Source organism: Triticum aestivum, chromosome 1D, assembly GCF_018294505.1.
Source record: "Triticum aestivum cultivar Chinese Spring chromosome 1D, IWGSC CS RefSeq v2.1, whole genome shotgun sequence".
Classification (NCBI taxonomy): Eukaryota; Viridiplantae; Streptophyta; class Magnoliopsida; order Poales; family Poaceae; genus Triticum; species Triticum aestivum.
In genome coordinates this window covers 388,318,608-388,341,242 of record NC_057796.1, presented here as the reverse complement: position 1 = coordinate 388,341,242, position 22,635 = coordinate 388,318,608, and the positions used below count along the sequence as shown (strand labels likewise).

At 44.5% G+C, this 22,635-nt stretch overlaps 2 protein-coding genes across 2 annotated transcripts; one reads left to right on the top strand and one right to left on the bottom strand.

Annotated features, from left to right (window-relative positions):
- Positions 1-878: 878 nt before the first annotated feature.
- On the top strand, positions 879-3,274 carry LOC123182298 (40S ribosomal protein S23). Its single transcript, XM_044594820.1, has 4 exons — positions 879-1,049; positions 2,426-2,581; positions 2,665-2,791; positions 2,931-3,274. The coding sequence occupies exons 1-4, from the start codon at positions 1,045-1,047 to the stop codon at positions 3,069-3,071; spliced, it is 429 nt and encodes a 142-aa protein (XP_044450755.1). The 5' UTR covers positions 879-1,044; the 3' UTR covers positions 3,072-3,274.
- Positions 3,275-4,110: 836 nt separating this feature from the next.
- On the bottom strand, positions 4,111-13,183 carry LOC123182297 (probable DNA helicase MCM8; the record flags this gene model as incomplete). Its single annotated transcript, XM_044594819.1, is given in 18 exon segments — positions 4,111-4,464; positions 5,667-5,713; positions 5,871-5,984; positions 6,229-6,399; positions 6,866-7,040; positions 7,129-7,285; positions 7,380-7,431; positions 7,570-7,699; positions 8,071-8,189; positions 8,294-8,364; positions 8,544-8,696; positions 8,788-8,883; positions 9,672-9,935; positions 11,395-11,558; positions 11,634-11,856; positions 11,928-12,042; positions 12,136-12,276; positions 13,102-13,183. Coding segments are annotated over 18 exon segments (2,461 nt in total), but the record flags the coding sequence as incomplete, so codon positions are not given.
- Positions 13,184-22,635: the final 9,452 nt, after the last annotated feature.

The following is a 22,635-nucleotide window of genomic DNA, read 5'->3' as shown; positions in this document are numbered from 1 at the left end:
CATCTACTGTGCCAGGTCTCTCTACCATCGACGCCAGACAGCGTCGTCCTCCTGCGCGAGTCTGCACTGCACCACGCTGTCGATATCCGTCGCCATCAATGTGTAGGATGAAGCACCGCTCCACCAAAGATGCCGTCCGCTGGTCCCGCGAAGCCGAGCGCACCTCCAAGAATGCCGCCCCCAAGGGGGTAACGACACATGATTGCCGCCAACATCCGATCAGCTGATCTAGGGTTTTCCCCGGAGGTATTGAGTGGATTTGGGAGCTTCATCTCGATGATGCCTTCATGAAGGAAACGATGATAAGGTCATCGTCATCACCGGCTCCGACCATCGACCGAAGACCAGATTTTCACTCGGATCCGTCCCAAGAAATCCACCCGACAACCTGTGCACCGTCTCGACCGCCTTTAAAATCCCAGATCCAGCCGCCTAGATCCGGCGACCAACCGCAATAACAGTGCCACCGTAGGAGCCCTGGCGCACCGACCACTGCCTGAGTGTGCCACCACTGAAGCCTAGGAGGAGGGCTCCCACCCTGCCTCGCCAAGCCCCGAATCAAACTGAGCTAACTCATTATCTTAATTATCTCAAACGAGTTGAGGCGAACTAGCTCGACTCAACTTGAATTGCACTCCTAGCTACAGTTCAAAGCCCCGAAGCCTGTCTCCGGCGATTTGCATCACCCAACAAAACAAATGGAGCAGAGTGAATGCACGAAACATGGACGTGTAAAGCTCTTGTTGATTGGTGCACGCGGCCCTTTGAGAAATGCACATTTTGGGGTCATATGTGGAAAAGATGTATTGTCCGGGGGTGGAAGCAGAAAAAAACCCAGATTGGATCCATCACGCCAGCACGCATCTCGGCGCACGCAAACCCTAAACGCCCACCCCCCGCTATATATTCCCCATCGTCTCCCCTCCTCACTCCTCTAGCAGCCGCCGCCGCCGTCGCCCGCGAAGAAGCCGCTGCCACCGGAGATCTCCAGACCTCTCCCTCCGTCGCCCGCCCGGAGATCTCCCGGCCTCTCCCTCCGCCATCATGGGGTGCGTGCTAAGATCTCTTCTCCTCCTTCATCCTAATGCGGGACCTTGCTCTTTCTCGGCGCTGGTCCATTGGTTCTGGGCAGAGATGTTTCTCTGTAGCTCTCCCCGGTTCTTGCTCCGATATGCAGATGCTCGTGATTTCGTCTTGTAGTAGCAATTGCGGAGTAGCCCCATGTGATTTAGGTCGATTTGTGTTAGGGTTAGAGGACGGGATCGTCGTTCCGATGCGACGAAACTGAGCTTATTGACGGTCCAGTGCTGATCAGATACAACGTCAGTGCTAAACATATTCATAAGCGACATGAATTCGTTGCCACCGTGTTATCTGTATTCCTTTGTCCAGATGATTGGGCCGTGGAAGCTATGCATGGTAGCATACAATACGTCTTCCTTTTTAGCCTCTAGGCTGGTGCAGTTTGCCTGTTATTAGTGTGGGTAGCAAGATGATATCTACCTCGGTTTTCCTGATGCTTTCTAGTATGGCCATGTTTAGCATATATCCACCTCCTTGCTCGCTATGATTAATGTGTCAATTAGTTTCTAGTTTAGAATTCGAGGTGAAATGCTTGGAATATCTGTGTATGTATGCAGTATGCATCACATCAGTTCAGTGACATTTTCTTTATTTCACAATTTGCTTTGGGATGTGTACACATCTGTAGTTTGTTGCAACATATTGACATGTTCAGTTGATATGCAGTAGATGCTCTTGTGCTATGTTCTTGGACCAGCAAGTGCCAATTAGAACCATATCATTTAGGCTGATTTGTGCTGGGGTCAGAGGATGTGATCGTCGTTCCAATGCGACGAAACTGAGCTTATTGACGGTCCAGTGCTGATCAGATACAACTTCAGTGCTAAACATATTCATAAGCAACATAAATTCGTTGCCACCATGTTATCTATATTCCTTTGCTCCGATGATTGGGCCCTGGAAGTTGTGCATGATAGCAGACAATACTAGTTTCTTTATAGCCTCTAGTCTAGTTTCAGTTTGCTCATGTTTAGAATATGTCCAGCTCCTTGCTATCATGATTGCAATATATATTAATATGTTAACTACTTGCCAGTTTAGAACGCAAGGAGAAACGAAAATGGATGTGTATGCAGTATGCAACACTTCAGTTCAGTGACATGTTCTTTGTTTCAGGACTTGCTTTGGGATGTGTTCACATGTGTAGTTGGTTGCAAGTTGCAACATATGCTCTGTGCTTCCAACTACATCATGAACATATCCTATTTATGCATCTTGCATAGTTATGTTATTGGATTTTTGGTCAAGATTTTCCTGTTGCTTGTCAAGTTGGTAGTAATACACCTGCTTTAACTTTTGAGATCTGTTTAATTAATGTTGCATGGATGAATTCTTATCACAGTAAGACACGTGGTATGGGAGCCGGGCGCAAGCTCAAGACCCACCGCAGGAACCAGAGGTGGGCTGACAAGGCATACAAGAAGAGCCACTTGGGCAATGAGTGGAAGAAACCCTTTGCTGGATCGTCTCACGCCAAGGGCATTGTCCTGGAGAAGATGTATGCTGAACAGCAGATTTATGTACCCTTGTTTTTATCTCATGTTTTGTATCCTGACTACCGTGCAATTGCTCCCCCTGCAGTGGTATTGAGGCCAAGCAGCCTAACTCTGCCATCCGTAAGTGTGCTCGTGTCCAGCTGGTGAAGAACGGGAAGAAGATCGCTGCCTTTGTGCCCAATGATGGTTGCCTGAACTTCATCGAGGAGAACGTATGTGCCCCTCACCCATTTCTCAGATATATGCGATATGTCTGCTATATGCAGCCAACCTAACCTCCATTGCTCGCATATATGTGATATGTCTGCTATATGCAACCAACCTAACCTCTTGACTTGATGGATGCTTCAGGACGAGGTGCTGATTGCTGGATTCGGTCGTAAGGGTCATGCCGTGGGAGATATTCCCGGTGTCAGGTTCAAGGTTGTCAAGGTATCTGGTGTGTCGCTTCTCGCTCTCTTCAAGGAGAAGAAGGAGAAGCCCAGGTCTTAGGTTGCATTTTTGTTAGGCAAGGATGGAATGGACTGTAAGGCTCTGGTCGTTTGAGGAGGAAAGTTGCCTGCTATGTTTACAATGTCCTATATAACCTGAAGTTGTACTAGCGAGATTTGTTCCTTCTCTGCTGTTGCTTTCTCTTAACAGTTGCTATTAAGAGTATTGTTTCCATGATCTGGATATATATTGTTGCTGTGTTACTCTGCTGGCTAGTGGGTTTTATCTCATGTGCTATGATTGTCTGTGTTATGTTGTTGATGTTTGTTTAAAAAATCTTTTTTGCATGATGAGATAGTTTTGCAGTACTGTAGTACTGAAAAAAAATCCATACCAATCGACCTGTGAATTGGATTGGATATTTGGGTTAGATTGGATATTATTAATGTCCTGAGCAAAAAGAAGCAAAAAACACATTTTGAATAAAAATATTCTGAGAAAAATCTACACGTTCTAACGATGAAGAGCTACACAAAACATGTTCACCATTTTCAGAATCACGATTTTCTCTAACTAGTGAAGCTCTCGCCATTAATTTATAGTATCATCTTTAAAATTTACATCTGTATGAACGCGTGTGATCTTTTTAGGATTTTTTGAAACTTGGGAGCTATAATTTCCGGGGTTTTTTTTTTCAAAAAAACGAGCTCCATGGAGCTCGTCCACCATTTAGCATTTTCATTCCTATATACGTAACCTGAAGTTGTACTAGCGAGATGCTGTTGACTGTCTGTCGCTATTGAGTTTTGTTTCCATGATTTGGATAGCAAGTTTTATCTGCCCTCTGCAATGCTTCTGTATCATGTTTTTTTGTGTGCAAAATCCATAATGACATGGATGCAGTTTTGCTGATTGTAGTAGTAATTCACACTGGAAGAGTTATGCAAATAACAGCTGATTATGTTTTTCACTGCAAACTCTGCACAACCCAAGAGGATACGATGAGGAAACTAGTTTGATTGCTCATTGGCGTCTATACTAATGGGCAACGAAAGATATGCCCCATTCCAACACGGAACAAGTGAAGCATTGGCGGCAGATAGGGCAGGAAAAGTATCACTGGAACTACTTACACACTCCGTAGTACTCCCTCCGTCCTTAAAAAAATATGTCTTTTTAGAGATTTCAATTTCAATAAGGATTACATACAGATGTATATAGACATATTTTAGAGTGTAGATTCACTTATTTTGCTCCATATGTAGTTCATATTAAAATCATTAAAAAGACTTGTACTGTATTTAGGAGCAGCGGGTAGTACATTTCATAAAACGGTGGAAGACGCTGGCGGCACATTAATGGGGAGAAGTTCCAAGCTCCCATCGATCCAATTGCGTGTTTACGTTGCTCATGGTCCTGGCTGCCAACTTCAAAACAGCTGTTGCGAAGAAACCTGGTAGCAAACGGCGTGAGCGAGATCGATCGACCCCAGGTGAACCTCTCATGGTTCATGCCCAAGATGTGAGGCAATCACCTCAAGAAAAAAAAAGGATGTTGAGGTCAGCCATGGCGCTGCAAATGGGGTGTAACCGGGTAGGCTTCAACTATGATAGCAAGACTGATCGTTGAGTCTAGGCGACTGAGTTTGTGAAAAGCAACCTTTGTTCACTACCCGAGAGAATCTAACAGGGCGGGCACAACATCATTATCATTTATAGATATATATGGCTCCATGACCCCTAAAATTACCTTTTGCCTATGCTTGAAAAAGACCTATTGATTGAGCAATCTAAAGGCTGCTTTCTCTGTAAAAATGGATAGCACACAAAACAATTCGACTGGTAAGCGTAGAGCACAGACGTAGGATAAAACACCAGCGTTCCACATTCCCGTAGAGCAAAATGTAGAAGAGTGGTGACACCACCAAGGAGGCTAACATGGAGGCCTCCTTGATGGTACTATGATTCTATGAAACTTGTTATCTGTGCCCTCCATTTGTCTACCTTGGTGGTCACCTTCATCACCGCCCAATTACTTGTTGTAACTCTTTCTCTTAATATAAAATGAAGCAGCATTGCTGCGTTCGTCCAAATAAAAACATAACCGTAAGCAAAGCGGGTTTGCTATTTCTCAGGCCTAAGGGGTTATTTCCATTCCAAGTCTCATAGAAGCATTAAGTTTCTTCCCCGCAAAAAAACACACTATGTTTCTTTCACATAAAGAATCAGCATTCATGATCACCAATGTCCAGGACATAGACGATTCTTTAACGAAAACAGGATGTTTCTTTAACATGCTGGAACTAGTAAGGATACTAATTTTGTCATTATCAGCTACAGCTGCTACGATAAACAGCATTAACAGAGCTATCCGCACATTTTAATTAGAGGCCATCACATGACTATACTGTACATAACGGTCCATACTAGTTGCAGAACATATCCCCCCTACATCTGCCAGAAAAAAAACGATCATGAATCGGCAGCAAAGAGGAAACCTTTGAACAGTTATCTTGTCACAACAATGGCAAGTGTTGGACACTGACCCAAAGTAACTGTTAATCAACCAGACGTTAACGTGTGGCACAGATATAAAATTTAGCATAATACCAACACCAAACTCCCATGTTTTCATGTAGGGTGTAAGAGAACTCACCATCTTGACCTTGTTGGCTGGGTCCGTGAACATGATGAGGTCAATATCTGTTTCACAGACAATAATAAGTTAGATTCTCAGTGGAGGGCTCATCACGAGCCTGACAGTCATAAACTCATAATCAATAATCAGCACGACACCAGGATAACCATCTAATGTATACATCAAAACTTCTTGATGTCAAGCAGTTTTATGAGACAATACCTGGTATATGTTTTGTCCTTTATGTACAATAAAACCGGCACTGTTCAATCTTTCCATAATATCATCTAAATCCGGGACTTGCAAGCTGATTTTATCTGCTAAGCTCCGTATCTCCTACAAAGGGAAAATTACAGAACATCAGAGGAACCTCAAGAAGATGCTCCTATTGACTGGAGAAACCGCGTAACAAAAGAATCAAAATGCACAAAAAGCAAGTATGTCAAAATTTCGTCGATCATAGCAGGACCAGAATTGTAACTGAACTAAAATTGGCACTCTTTCCATGTCAGTTGGTTTGCGTATATGCAATAACAGACCAGCCTTTCATCAAAAATATTTTAGATGCATAATTGCTTACGGCTCTTGAAAACTGATCCTTTTGCTGCAACTCAGATTGCTTGTTTAAGGCACTCATAAGTCTTTTTGCCTCCTTTTGTTGGCTCATCCCACCACTCCGAGCATAGTCCACACAACCATGCTCATCAACATATTTGTCATATAAGGATTCATTCATGATCTCAACAACATCCTGCAACATAATAAAACGCAGAATGAGATTGCATGCCCATTTTTTATTAAATAGGTGTGCCTCTTGATGTCATCTAACTATCCGGCTGTCTATTTGCCAGACAACACTTTGCATAAGCCTTAGGCATGCGATAAGCACCGTACGTTCACATTTTCAGATTTATAAAGCAGCAAACAGACAGAAAAAATAAATCTGCAACATCGACATGATATGGAGATTAAAAAACATAATTCATCATGCTTCTGAGTTTGATTCAGTAATTTGCTGAGGATGAAAACTAGCATGAGAAAGAACTCAGATTTTCCCAGCAATCATGGACAAGAACCTAAACCAACAGAAAAATTCTCTGCTGGTAATTTAGGTATGAAGTATGAAGAAATCCAAGCTGGCAGTGCAAGGGTGCAAGGTGCGCATATGTACAAAATGGGGAGGAGGGAACCGGGGGGTAAGTATTCTACTTATTTACATTCGCATCTTGTTCAGTCACTTCTTCTCTTAGATCCACCCGAGCGCGAGCTTCTGCTAACCTCACAAGGCTTTCCAATTGTCTCGCTGTGATGGGTGTGCCATCAGAACAAGTACTATGCGCTCTCAAATTCAAGTAATATTTTCGCAGTACCACCGCTGCTGGTTCTGACACACTTGAGCCGAGAGAAGAAAAATAACAAAATGAGAACTCATTGCATTACATATATGGTATTGATAAGTGAAAAGGAGCTGACAAAATACCGGGGGGTAACATAGCTTCTCGCGTAAGATATATACTTGCGAAGAAGTGGTTCAGGTAACGGAACAAAGTCCCTATCTTTCTCAGGGTGTAGTCTCAGCCTTGAAGCTAATTTTTTCTCATCAATTCCAATCCCCATACTGCCATTAAATTGAGGCACTGGGCATGGGGCAAAGTTGCAAATCAATAACGATGTATACGGTTTCACATGTAAAAAGGAACTAAAAATGCTATGGAATAACCAAAGAATGACCTGTTCTTAGCCTCTTGTTGGATGAGCAAGGACTTCTGTCATTGGTATGGAGCTGCGTGTAGAAAATGTTGTTTTTTCCTTAGTTTTTTTAATTAGATTAAAGCCCTGACACATTTATTATATGTGGTGATATTGCTCATCGGTACTATATGCTTAAGATGTGGACAAAAAATGGATAACAAAAACTTACTGCCATTATGTGGTCTGATACTCTCTTATCTAGAAACAAGTCTGGCTGGTCAAGTAAAATGAAAACCAGGTCAAACCGAGAGAGCAGGGCAGCATTCATCTTTAAATTCTCATTCACTGTTTTGCCTCGGCTGCAAAAATAGTATTACTAAAAGTTGAAAACAACCCAGGAATTTAAGATCTGTTACCTACATCTCACTGACAAGCAAAAATAAGGAACAACACCAGAATACACAAGGAAATGGTATTTGCTTACAGGTCTGCCTGTTCCAGGCACGGTGACTTGTGTGGTTGTGTGAGTGCAAAAAGAACATTACGTTGACAAAAACAATCACACTGTAGTAATTGCACATCGCGCGCATACGCACAGAGATAACAGTACAGGTAATGAGTATCAATTGAAGAAGGAAAGATGAATGAAGACAACATATCCAGAATGACAAACATCATACGATAAGCAGGGGTAGAAAATTTTATCAAAGGATGGAAAAGATTAACCCACTCGTAATGACCACCAACAGGATTAGCAGCTGCCAGCACAGAAGTGCGGGCAGATAAACTCGCCACAAGGCCAGCCTTTGCCACAGATACACACTGCTGCTCCATGGCTTCCAGTAAGGACTGAGAACACAAATTCAATTTCAAACAAGGAAAGTATAGAACATCTTTTACTGAATGAACATTTCACCAAGAAGGTTGTATCAGGTGAAAACTAAAAATAATACCTGATACTCTGCTGACATTTTGTCAAACTCATCAATGCAACATAGCCCACGGTCAGCAAGAACCATGGCCCCTGTAAAGCCAAGAGCTTAACATTATTTTGATCCAATCACAAATTCTAAGACTTCAAACCACATCGGCCACAAAACAGTAGAACAACCAATTATATGACAACAAATGATCGAATTAGCTGACTTTCTGACAAGGTTCTCCACAGAATGTGTGAGGAACAAATAAATCTTCCATGCTTACCAGCCTCAAATGCATAATCATTTGTCATTGAATCTTTAACCACAGCAACTGTTAGACCAGCATTTGTGGTTGTATTCCCGCATACATATATTCCCCGTGGGGAAACAGATGCTGCAGCTTTTAGTAATTGGCTCTTGCCTAGTCCTGGATCGCCTGCGACAACATTAAGCAAGAGTATGATTGCATCCTGGGAAGTGCTAAGCATGTACTACATGGATCATGATTGGTAAATTATAAGGATTACCAACAATAATAACATGGATGTCTCCTCTAATTGGGACTTTGTTCTGATCCATTGAATGCTTCTGCACAGCACCAAAAAGCGCAAGAGTGATACCAGCTGAAATTTAGAAACATTAATTTAGTCATGTCCAGTAATATAATGCAACAAAGAAACAAAACGAATCAGAAGAAGCGGCATCCAAGCAAATGCTACTGCGCTGAAATGAGAACTCTGCACTATCGACAGTGTTCTAAAATTGGACTAGACGGCTGCCTAAGCATTAGGCACCGCCTTCCCACCAAGATTTAAGTCAGCAAGCGGTAGCTAGGTCGTCATGTACTAATGAAGATGCAGGTATTGATCATAAGAAGAACTGGAGATGGACAAACATTCATTCTTGATGTTTGCTCTCTTAGAAAATAAGGCATGTCTTTATTCTACTCGTCGAACTTTTGATAATTTAATATTTTTACGTTCAAAAATACAGTTTGCACTCTTTTCTTTCCTTCATTCTTTAGAACGCTGGCTCTTGAAAAGAAAGAGAACATATCCCCTTACTGAACTCTGCACTAATAGCTTGATCAATTCCTCACAGCTGAATTGGTTTTTTTGGAGACGGCACAAGAGTACTTACCGTGAAATAATGAATAATCAAATAATCGTTACTGAAAACGCTGCACATGTCCACAAGTAATGAAGCTAAAATAATAGTTATCATTTCTTATATACAGAAACTAAAGAGAGCACAACAGATTGATTTATTTCCAAATGTTTGGACAACACTGAGCAGACAAAATGTAAATATTTAATCACATTAAATAGCCAGCGCAAATACCTTCTAATTAAATTACTGCAAGAAAATACCACATTAGGATTTAAAACAGTGTACTAGAATAGAAAATTACCCTTTACAAGTTCATGCCCATAGATGGAGGGGCAAAAGGAGTGAAGTATTTGACGAAATACATCAGCACCATGCTCGCTATTATATTCGGTGATGAATTTAAGATCCTTATCAGTAAAAGTTTCGAAACTGAAGGATCCAGTAGCCAGAATATCAGTAGAACTTGCATCTGAATTTTCTGAAACAACATGGGCCTTGGAGTTCCTTACTGAGATTGCTTCCAAGTACAAGTAGTATAAACCCTGATTTCTGCTTTTGGACTTACCTGAAGATATTAAAAATATATGTATATATCCACAGGACAATTTAAGAAAATATGCATCTACATAGTACAAACAAGAATGTTTTGGAAAAAGAATGCACCGGCATCAGACTAATATGAACTTCACTGATTGTGTTTGCATGGTAGAACCAGAAAGAACTACACAAGAGATCAGGATATGATCATGGGATCAGTTGTGGGGTGTATAACCACCAGACGGGCAGCAGCTGAACCCAATTCAGCTGGGCCTAGAATACAGGCCAGTTGTGCCAACGCTGCAGCTCCCGCAACTACCCAAACCTATTACTGGCTGTCTATGACTCGGGCTCCAGTGCATTCAATTAGTCCACCCGGATCAATGCCATTGGTATCATTGATCTCGAGACCAGTCCAGGACAGTGCAACTAGATTCAAATATGAGTTGTGGTCAGTTAGGAACTTAGGATTATTAGGTATAAGGTCATACACAGATACGCCAGTAGAGACTACATAAAGGAACTGTAATGTACTCCCTCCGTTCCGAATTACTTGTCGCATGTATGGATGTATCTAGATGTATTTTAGTTCTAGATACATCCATTTCTGCGACGAGTAATTTGGAACGGAGGGAGTAATATATTAAATCAATGAAGACGCAATTCACCTCTATCTCTCACTCTTTGTATCTCCCATCCAGCCGATATGTTGCACCTACCACCTATAATCTGCTCTAACAGTCTAACCCTTGATGGCACTGAGGAGGCATGGGGATTGAACTTGTCCTCCCCTCACCCACAACTTTTGGCTGCGGCAAGACAGTGGCAGTGGATGCTGCCTCCAGGAGCACCGAGTCTGTCCCGACATATCCCTCCTGGACACGTCTCATTGCTGACATGGTCTGTTGATCCGACACTTTCCTGCTTTGTGTGGCGTGCATGGCCTTTTGTATGGGATACCGTGCATGACAGAGAAATCATCACGACTATTGCATGTGGCAAGGACATGGACGCCACACATAGTAACCTTTTGGCTATCATCATTGTTCTACAAACAATTCTTGAGTCTTATATTAAAGGAAATCATAGAAAGCAACAATGTCTAAAAAAGAGTGAATGTTTTGGTTAAGGTAAAGATAAAATGAGGAGAGGTTTTAGGGATAACAAACGTAGCAGGAGATAGGTTTTCCCTAAGAGTAACATGGAACTTGATAATTGTTCTTGTGAACTACCTGATACGGTTACACCTAGTAGTCCATAATGCACCAGAACTAGACAACCAACCCAAACTACTGAACAACCTTAACAAAAGACTGAAAACATATGTGCTCTACAGGTGTTGCAGGAAATTTGGGACACCTGAACATTAGCATTTTTATTTTTTTTGCAAAGAGGATTCAGGCTTTGAAACAATGTAAAATATAGTATCCAGGAAGGTTCAGAAATGAACAACGAGAAATAAGATACTAGTTTCTTCAAAATTGTACCTCCTCCAACATCCATATGGTTGTTCAGCACTTTGACGATTCCAGCTACCGTTACAACCTCTCCAGGGATGCAACAATCTACAAGATCTTCTATAAGCTCACATTCTATAGTTCGTGGCACTCGGCCTTCTTCACGGTTTTCAGCACTAGAAAGCTCCTGTATCCTGGATTGAAAATAATAAAAACAGAGCTTAGTGTTATAAGCAGAGAATGACACAGATTATCTATTTATCACTTGCCTTATTTTCTGAAAATCTATCAACTTGGCAGTAGATCTCAATGGGGTGAAGGTTCTGCCCTTGCAGCCCTGAATTATGCAGGATACTGGAGGTGAAAATTTCCCGTCAGAGAACACACGACGGATGACTGTAGCACACTTCATGCATTTGAACTCCAGCGCCAGAACTAGAGGTTTCACAGTACTGACTTTTACAACAGTACCACGCACTGTCACTAGTTTCTCTATGAGGTGAATCAACAAGTCAGTACTTCATTTAGATGCAGAACACACGGATAAAGACAGAAGTTCTTACTAATATAGGCCGCTTTCAAATTCTTCAAAGCAATTATTGTCTCGGTGTGGTTGTAAAGCCTGATATTGACCTTGTCTACGTCGCTCAACTGGAGGCCATTGCCCGAGCACTTAACCTGAAGAAAACATCAAGAATCAAAGTCCAGCGAGTGAAAAAACAAAGCACAACTGACAACACTAATAATTTTAGCATGAAATGAAGCATCAACCAGATGAACTGCAACTCCCATGCAAAGCAAGGCTTCTTTAGGATTTTCCCTGAGAGCATCTAAGAGGTTGGTACCACCGCACAAGTTCTTAAGCTGCTGGAAATCAATCGGAAGGAAGAAGACAACACCATCATCTTCAACCTGTGAATGTAGTCATAAGTTATAATAACATGAATTCGTTCATTTGCTGGAACCGGAAATATTTTTCCATGTAATGACAAAAGCACACTATGAAGCGATGTGTTTAAATCATTTCCACCCGATTAGTAATTTATTGTGCAACTACATGATGCCATGATTTCATTTTTCAATTGGAACATTGCGTCGTGCTTTAGGTAGTTATCGCAGCAGCACATTGGGGTATAAACGTATAAGTAATCTTATGATACTGACAAAGTGGAGCACAAAAGTATCAAAGTTATTCACAAAATTACAAGCTCCTCTTGATTCTTTTCCCTCCTAATAAAGAAGAGTATTCCCCTTTTCTGATTAGATATGTCACTACTTCATATACCAGGAGCCACCATCGCATTGAGACCTTGATCTTGAAGATTGTAGAAACAAATTCTGCCCCAAATTTCGAGGTCGATTCGATCAGATAAGTAAATTATTACCCAAATTCTGCCCTAACAGCAAGGAACCAACACACATTTTACTAACAATGGTACCCAATTAAATGTCTAGCAATGGCAAGCTCAGGAACTTAAATAATTGGAACCAAACAGACATTAGGCACGAGACTGCAAGCATTTTAACTATATACAGTTACAATGTCAGCTGCCACTCCCAGAAAATTTCAACTAACGATCAATCAGCCAATCCGATAAACCCTAGGCACCAACCAGTCGCGCAGCAACCGCCATAATTTCGTCGCGGCCGAACCGAGTAAGCAACCCTAGAATCGCGTCACCATAAGAGATGGGCCAAAAATGAGGCGCTATACGGGGAATGGAGACAGATGCTTACACGTGGGAGGAGCTTGGCCCTCTCCTCCAGCTCCAGGACCTTAACCAGGTCGCCGACGAGCCTGGCCCTGGGGTCGTCCGCCGGGACCTGGAGCTCGGTTTCCTCGGGGAAGTACCTCGCCCAGACCTTCATGAGCTTCGCCATGGAGGCGGCGTCGACGGGGCGGCAGCCCGGCCGACCCTTCTGGATGTCGGCGTACATCCCTAAGGGGGTCCTGGGGATTATCTTCTCCGACGATTTGGAGGATGGCGGCGGTGGCGAGACTTGGGGGCGGGCGGAGCGAAAAATTTAGCGGGGTTTTGCGCCGCGGGCGTGGGGACGGGGGTGTGGCGACAGAGGGGGGGCGGTTCGGAGATGGGTGAGTCGATGTCCGTGGAAGACAGGTGGGTCCAGGGACGGCCGTGTGTGTGCCTACGGGGAAGAGATGCTCCGCGCACAGTGCGGATAGTATCGTGGCAGAAATCCTCCGCTTCTTTTTTTTCAGGGAAAAATAAAATAAAATGTAGCGGAGGATTTCTGTTAAAAAAAATCCCACCTTCGGAGGTGCGTTTTTTGGAAAACATGATAGGCACCATGGGTGTGTTTGTTTGCCGTATCTACTTTTGCTTGCATTGCATCTATGTCTCAATTGAAAGTAAACATGCAAAAATATTAACATCTGTATATTGTTTGGTTGACTGCATACCTTCTAGCCTGCGTGGGACGAAACGAAAGGTAGGTTGTTTGGTTGCCCACTTGTTTAGGCGAAAACACAAGTCATGGTGTTTGATTACATGCAGGGCATGTTGTTTGGTAACTTCCTCGTGAAGGTGGTGAGGTTATCAATACACTAGGCATGCGGAACAAACCAATGACACACAAACAAATATCATATAAACATAGTTTTAAATCAATTCAAACAGTTTTCAAACATAGTACGACACTTAAATTAAGTAGTTTTCAACCGAACCATTATGACACAGTCGTAACCAAACCAGCATGCGCAATATAGAGCTCTCATAAACGTTCACGATGAATGCGTCGTCGTGCCTCCTGCAACTTGGTCATCACTTTAATGCCGTCGTTGTTGAAGACGATCACCTTCACGGCGTGGGAGTCACCAACTTGAAGGTCACCATGTACCCGATCTTGATCTAGTGGATGTCCGCACCGCGGCCAGCCGCCTTCGAGCTCCTGCCCACAACCCCGACCCGCTTTCCTTCTCGCGCGCGGCTCGTGGGCGGGCGCCCCGGCCGGCTAACCCCCAGCGTGCACCGCGGCCCCACCCCTCTCCCTTGTTCATGCGCGCCCACGGCCCCACCCCTCTCCCTTGTTCATGCGCGCCCACGGCCCCACCCATCTTCTCTGTTCACGCACGCCGGCGACCCACCCCTCTCCCGTGTTCACGTGCGCCCGCGGCCCCACCCCTCTCCTCTGTTCACGCGCGTCGGCGGCTCCACCCTTCTCCCCTGTTCACGCACGCCCGCGGCCCCACCCCTCTCCCCTGTTCACGCGCGCATGCGGACCCGTTTGGCTGCTCGCCCCATGCCCCGCTCGGTAGCCTACGTAGGAATTGATCAAAATCGGTCGGAATCGGGGTTGGTCGCCGAAAATTGGAGGGGATTTGAGCAGAATTGGAGCACCTTGGTAAAAAATTGTCGGGCTCCGACGAGTCCATCGTCGGTTGGGCTGAAATTGTTGGGAATCGTAGCATAATTTAAAATTTTCCTACGCTCACCAAGATGCATCTATGGAGTATGCTAGCAACGAGGGGAAAGGAGTGCATCTACATACCCTTGTAGATCGCGAGCGGAAGCGTTCCAATGAACGTGGATGACGGAGTCGTACTCGCCGTGATCCAAATCACCGATGACCGAGTGCCGAACGGACGGCACCTCCGTGTTCAACACACGTACGGTGCAGCGACGTCTCCTCTTGATCCAGCAAGGGGGAAGGAGAGGTTGATGGAGATCCAGCAGCACGACGGCGTGGTGGTGGATGTAGCGGGTCTCGGCAGGGCTTCGCCGAGCTTCTGCGAGACGGAGAGGTGTAGCAGGGGAGGAGGGAGGCGCCCAAGGCTGTCTTGTTGCTGCCCTCCCCCCCTTTATATAGGCCCCCTGGGGGGGCGCCGGCCCTGGAGATGGGATCTCAAGGGGGGGCGGCGGCCAAAGGGGGAAAGGGGGTGCCTTGCCCCCCAAGGCAAGTGGGAAGCCCCCCCACCCTAGGGTTCCCAACCCTAGGCGCATGGGGGGAGGCCCATGGGGGGCGCCCAGCCCACTAGGGGCTGGTTCCCTTCCCACTTCAGCCCACGGGGCCCTCCGGGATAGGTGGCCCCACCCGGTGGACCCCGGGGACCCTTCCGGTGGTCCCGGTACAATACCGGTAACCCCCGAAACTTTCCCGGTGGCCGAAACTTGACTTCCTATATATAATTCTTCACCTCCGGACCATTCCGGAACCTCTCGTGACGTCCGGGATCTCATCCGGGACTCCGAACAACTTTCGGGTTTCCGCATACACATATCTCTACAACCCTAGCGTCACCGAACCTTAAGTGTGTAGACCCTACGGGTTCGGGAGACAAGCTGACATGACCGAGACGCCTCTCCGGTCAATAACCAACAGCGGGATCTGGATACCCATGTTGGCTCCCACATGTTCCACGATGATCTCATCGGATGAACCACGGTGTCGAGGATTCAATCAATCCCGTATGCAATTCCCTTTGTTAATCGGTATGTTACTTGCCCGAGATTCGATCGTCGGTATCCCAATACCTTGTTCAATCTCGTTACCGGCAAGTCTCTTTACTCGTACCGCAATGCATGATCCCGTGACTAACCCTTAGTCACATTGAGCTCATTATGATGATGCATTACCGAGTGGGCCCAGAGATACCTCTCCGTCACACGGAGTGACAAATCCCAGTCTCGATCCATGCCAACCCAACAAACACTTTCGGAGATACCCGTAGTGCACCTTTATAGTCACCCAGTTACGTTGTGACGTTTGGCACACCCAAAGCACTCCTACGGTATCCGGGAGTTGCACGATCTCATGGTCTAAGGAAAAGATACTTGACATTGGAAAAGCTCTAGCAAACGAAACTACACGATCTTTTATGCTATGCTTAGGATTGGGTCTTGTCCATCACATCATTCTCCTAATGATGTGATCCTGTTATCAATGACATCCAATGTCCATAGTCAGGAACCATGACTATCTATTGATCAACGAGCTAGTCAACTAGAGGCTTACTAGGGACACGTTGTGGTCTATGCATTCACACATGTATTATGATTACCGGACAATACAATTATAGCATGATCAATAGACGATTATCATGAACAAAGAAATATAATAATAACCATTTATTATTGCCTCTAGGGCATATTTCCAACAGTCTCCCACTTGCACTAGAGTCAATAATCTAGTTACATTGTGATGAATCGAACACCCATTGCGTCCTGGTGTTGATCATGTTTTGCTCTAGGGAGAGGTTTAGTCAACGGATCTGCTACATTCAGGTCCGTATGTACTTTACAAATATCTATGTCTCCATTTTGAACACTTTCACGAATGGAGTTGAAGCGACGCTTGATATGCCTGGTCTTCCTGTGAAACCTGGGCTCCTTCGCAAGGGCAATAGCTCCAGTGTTGTCACAGAAGAGAGTCATCGGGCCCGACGCATTGGGAATCACCCCTAGGTCGGTAATGAACTCCTTCATCCAGACTGCTTCCTGTGCTGCCTCCGAGGCTGCCATGTACTCCGCTTCACATGTAGATCCCGCCACGACGCTTTGCTTGCAACTGCACCAGCTTACTGCTCCTCCATTCAAAATATACACGTATCCGGTTTGTGACTTCGAGTCATCCAGATCTGTGTCGAAGCTAGCGTCGACGTAACCCTTTACGACGAGCTCTTCGTCACATCCATAAACGAGAAACATATCCTTAGTCCTCTTCAGGTACTTCAGGATATTCTTGACCGCTGTCCAGTGTTCCATGCCGGGATTACTTTGGTACCTTCCTACCAAACTTACGGCAAGGTTTACATCAGGTCTGGTACACAGCATGGCATACATAATAGACCCTATGGCCGAGGCATAGGGGATGACACTCATCTTTTCTCTATCTTCTGCCGTGGTCGGACATTGAGCCATGCTCAACTGCACACCTTGCAATACAGGCAAGAACCCCTTCTTGGACTGATCCATATTGAACTTCTTCAATATTTTGTCAAGGTATGTACTCTGTGAAAGACCAATGAGGCGTCTTGATCTAACTCTATAGATCTTGATGCCTAATATATAAGCAGCTTCTCCAAGGTCCTTCATTGAAAAACACTTATTCAATTAGGCCTTTACTCTTTCCAAGAATTCTATATCATTTCCCATCAATAATATGTCATCCACATATAATATGAGAAATGCTACAGAGCTCCCACTCACTTTCTTGTAAACACAGGCTTCTCCATAAGTCTGTGTAAACCCAAACGCTTTGATCATCTCATCAAAGCGAATGTTCCAACTCCGAGATGCTTGCACCAGCCCATAGATTGAGCGCTGGAGCTTGCATACTTTGTTAGCATTCTTAGGATCGACAAAACCTTCCGGCTCTCGAAATAGGCAGGTGCGTTAGTCAGACCAAATGACATAACGGTATACTCATACAATCCATATCTGGTGGTAAAAGCCGTCTTTGGTATATCCTGCTCTCGAATCTTTAACTGATGATATCCTGATCGTAGATCGATCTTGGAAAATACTTTAGCTCCTTGTAGGCGGTCAAACAAATCATTGATCATCGGCAGTGGGTACTTGTTTTTGATGGTTACTTCATTCAATCCACGGTAATCAACAACCATCCTCAGCGATCCATCTTTCTTCTCCACTAGAAGTACTGGTGATCCCCAAGGTGACGAACTTGGGCGAATATAGCCTTTATCCAGTAACTCCTTGATCTGCTTCTTAATTTCCTCCAAATCTTTTGCGGGCATCCTGTACGGTCTCTTAGATATTGGCCCTGTGCCTGGCAAAAGTTCAATCAAAAACTCAATGTCCCTATCTGGTGGCATGCCTGGCAACTCTTCTGGAAATACATCCGGATAATCCTTCACCACTGGTACTTCCTCCTGTACAACTCCTGATAAGGAATTTACTTGAGTCCTCTTCGGCATATGTCGGGATACATACTTGATCCTTTTCCCTTCCGGGGTGGTAAGCAAAATCGTCTTGCTGGCACAATCGATGTTTCCTCCATACAACGATAGCCAATCCATCCCCAAAATCACATCCAAACCTTGCGACTCCAAAACTATGAGGTCTGAGGGGAAAACATGCCTACCAATGGCCAATGGTATCTGAAAACATCCTTGGGTGGCCATATACTCTGCTCCTGGCGAGGTTACTAACATAGGGTTTCTGAGAACTTTGGTGGACATCTTAAACTTATTCACAAATCCCCTTGATATGTATGAATGCGATGCACCAGTATCGAAAAGAACGGTTGCAGTAAATGACTTAACCAAGAACTTACCTATTACTGCATCAGGCTGAGCTTCAACCTCCTCCACGCTCACGTGGTTCACGTGTCCTTTGTTGAACGGGTTCGGCTTCTTCCCAGAGCTTCCATTGCCATTTCCATTTTGGGCTTCAGGACATTCATTGGCATAATGTCCATTCTTCTGGCACTTGAAACAAGTGACTTGGCTCAGGTCCCTCTTGGCTGGGGTAGATGGGTTGGTGCGGTTCTGTCCGTTGCTTCCTCCATTCCCATTACCATTTTTAGAGCCATTATGGTTGTGCGAACTACCTCCTCCATGGGTATGCTGAAACTGTCCTCCCGGCTTCGGGGTAAATCGAGGCTTCTGCTGAGCTCCTGAGTTATACTTCCCTTGTCCATACTTCCTCTTACGGTTTTCAATCTGCTGTTGCTTCCCTTCAATCATGAGAGCTCTATCTACCAGCTCCTGGTAGTTGTTGAAGGTTGCTACCATCAACTGCATACTCAGTTCATCATTCAGCCCTTCCAAAAATTTCTCCTGCTTGGCTGCATCTGTAGCAACGTCATCTGGTGCATAACGTGCTAGCTTACTGAAATCCTCCACATACTGGCCTACGGTGCGTCCTCCTTGGTGTAGGCTGCGAAACTCACGCTTCTTCATAGCCATAGCTCCTGCTGAAAGATGTGCTGTACGGAAAGCTTGCTGAAACTGGTCCCATGTGACAGTGTCAATAGGGTGCGTGGCTGTATAATTCTCCCACCATGATGCTGCGGGTCCATCAAGCTGATGTGCGGCAAAACGCACTCTTTCCGCATCTGTGCATCTTGCAGTGGTCAACTCCCTTCCAACTTTGCGGAGCCAATCATCTGCTACAATCGGCTCGGTGCTACTGGAAAACACCGACGGGTTTAGCCTTAAGAAACGGGCTAAGTGATCAACAGGTGGTGGTGGCGGTGGGTTGTTGTTGTTGTTGTTGCCTTGGTTCTGCACTAACACTTGCATCAGGGCATTCTGTTGCTGAATCAACTGGGTGATCTCTGGCGGGAAAACAAATCCGGTGTCGCGTCTCGGAGGCATCTGATAGGTTTAGAAAAGATGAGAGTTAAGAATAGAATGAGGTCTAGAGAGAAAACACTACCCATATGCTCATGAGACAAATTCAATCAATATCACTCAATCAATTCAAACAAGGCAAAACAATCGATCTAGCTAGCGTTACAAAGTGCTTGAACTATACTATTAAATGGGGGAAAACTACTACTGATATGGTGGTCTACTAGAAATTCTGATCCGTTGAAGACTCCATGATGTCTGCTCCAGCTTCGTCAACCCAGTCATATTCACTTGGTTCCGAGTCAGTGTCGTCGATGATGATGTAGTTATCCGGACAAGTGCATTCGTCGACTTCTGCCTTTGGCACTGGATTTCCCATGAATATTCCAATCTTCTTCTCTAGGTCGTCATTCTTCCCTACTAGTGCGTTGATTTCTTCCAAATAATCCTCGCGTGTAGCCTTGAGTTCTTCCTCCAGCTCCTTGATCTTCGTCAATGCCTTCTTCAGTTCTTCCTTGTCCGTGCACATCTGGTTCTCCTGGCGACGAATGTGTTGGTTCTCCTCCTGGATGAAAGCTGCAATTGATCCATCCTTCTTGGTTCTGATCATCTCCCATTGCGCGTCTCGGCGTCCACAAATTTGGTAAATTGTATCCTTAAGCTCCTGGTGGTAGACTTCTCCAATGCGTCTCATGGCGACGTGTGCGGCCATGCTCTTCCCTAAACTCCAGGTTGGTGCTTCGAAAACCAATCTTATGGGTTCAGTAACTGGCACAAACGTCCTTCCTGGAATGTGAACTTGAATCTTCCAGCTCTCCTCTTCAGGTAATGTGGCGTTGTAGGTTCCGGTGATGCTTGGTATTCCTATGTTCAAGTACTTGGTGACTTCCTTCAAGTGTCGACCAAACGGCGTGTCTTCATCTGGTTGCATGAACTTGCTCCTTGCATTCGCCATTCCTAAAAGAGTAGAAAGTGGATAGGGGTCAGAAATGAGAAGAGAGAAGCTTTCTAGGGCTTAAGCTTAGTGGTCGTGTCCTACAGTCAGCGTGTGCTCTGATACCAACTTTGTAGCGACCAGACCTCAAATGGTCTGTGCTGCTGTGCACCAGTGTCATCCCTGGATCAGTAATGCTGACACGCACAGTACAAATGGAGGATTTATAACAGAGTAGCAATCACACACTTATTACATCGAATATCTCCAAAGATATTAAGTATGATAAACATGGCTTAAGGCCATCTAATAACGATAACAGCGGAAGACTTGGAAGATAAGTGAGTCCATCAACTCCAGCGGCATCACTGAGTATAAGACCACGACCTAAGGCACCTTACTCGTCGTCTGAAGAGTCTGCAACATGAAACGTTGCAGCCCGTAAACGGGTCAGCACATAGAATATGCTGGCAATGTAACACATAGAGAATAATGAACAATAATAAGGCTATACTACATGCATATATGGCTGGTGGAAAGCTCTATGGTTTCAATTTTTGCGAAAAGCCAATTTTATCCTACTTCAAAGGAATAAATTTTATTTAACTATCATGGTGGTTGTGAAACATTGAGATGGTTGACAGCATCTCAATCCCAATTAAATGTCATCAATAACCCAACAAAATTAATTAGAAGTAACATAGTGATGAGATTCACATGATAATCCAAGTACTAGATACTCAAGTTGTCCATAACCGGGGACATGGCTAACCATGATTAGTTTGTACACTCTGCAGAGGTTTGTGCACTTTTCCCCACAAGACTTGATCTCCTCCGTTGGATTACTCGCACTACATGGTGTTTGAGTAACGGATGACCAAGACACAGTCTTTCAGAAGTGTTTGCACTTTACGTATGGGTAGACAGTTACACCTACTTTCCCCTACATCTGCTAGTCTACCACTGTAAGAGTTCACACAACTTAATCAACTATGCTAGAGCCCATAATAGCTTGCGGCTGCACACGGAAGTTTCTAGCATGAATAATCTTATGATCCCTTGGAACCTGGGTGGCGGTCCAAAAGAAAAACAGGCAATCCTGGAATACCCAGGTACCTCAATCCACCCAGATGTGAGTTTTAGTTGCCACCTTAGGTAAACCATTGTTAACAATCTCACATCTGTCATGAATTTCACTCAAACCCAATCCACGTCTACGAGCATAGCATGGCAATAATAAAAGCAACGTAGAAGTAACTCCCAAGGGTTTGATAAGAATACAGGTAATAGGTGCTACCTCAACTACTTCCCAATACCCACAATTTAATTAGATCCTAGTCATGCAATGTTTGAGGAATAGATCTAATGCAATAAAACTGGGTATGGAAAGGTATGATCAAAGTGTTACTTGCCTTGCCGATGATCCGCAAAACCTAGCGATTCGAAGTAACAAGCGGCACACTCCGGGTACTCTATCGCAAACAAACAAGCATACAATCAGTACTCATCTAATGCACAGGTAAAACTCGAATGAAAGATCCAACCAGAAAGTTCAACTTAAGAACTCCGGTTTGCAAAAAGAATCAACTCGAAAGAAATAACGAAAGTCAAACTGCGAAAGAAAGAAACTTTGTTTACTAATCTGGATCTAGGTCAAATTTTACTGTAGCAAAAACTTGTTTGAGTAGGTTAAACGGAAAGAGAATTTCGAGACGAAACTCTAGGCGCTTGAATCGCCTGATTCCGATAAACGAGCGAAAAGTTAAACAGAAACGAAGATTCGATCAGGAATCGAATCTGAGATAATCGCAGAAAAATCCGACGAAAAAGAAAAACGGACGAACGGTTAAAGAACGGACGTTCGTTAACAGAGAAAAACCGACGAACGCGTTCGTTAAAACGAACGGTTCGGTGAACGCTCGCAAAATAATAAAACCGAAAAAAAACCGATCTAGGTTTTTTTTCTTTTTAAAAAACTAAGGGTTTTTTTTAACAAAAACCGGCAACGACGAACGGGGCAGTGAGGCAGTACCTCGTCGGGGTAGTGCTCCGGCGGGGCTCC

Coding starts and splice junctions, on each gene's coding strand:
- LOC123182298 (XM_044594820.1), top strand. Junction 2,582..2,664: donor GGCATTGTCCTGGAGAAGAT/GTATGCTGAACA, acceptor CTCCCCCTGCAG/TGGTATTGAGGCCAAGCAGC. Junction 2,792..2,930: donor TGAACTTCATCGAGGAGAAC/GTATGTGCCCCT, acceptor TGGATGCTTCAG/GACGAGGTGCTGATTGCTGG.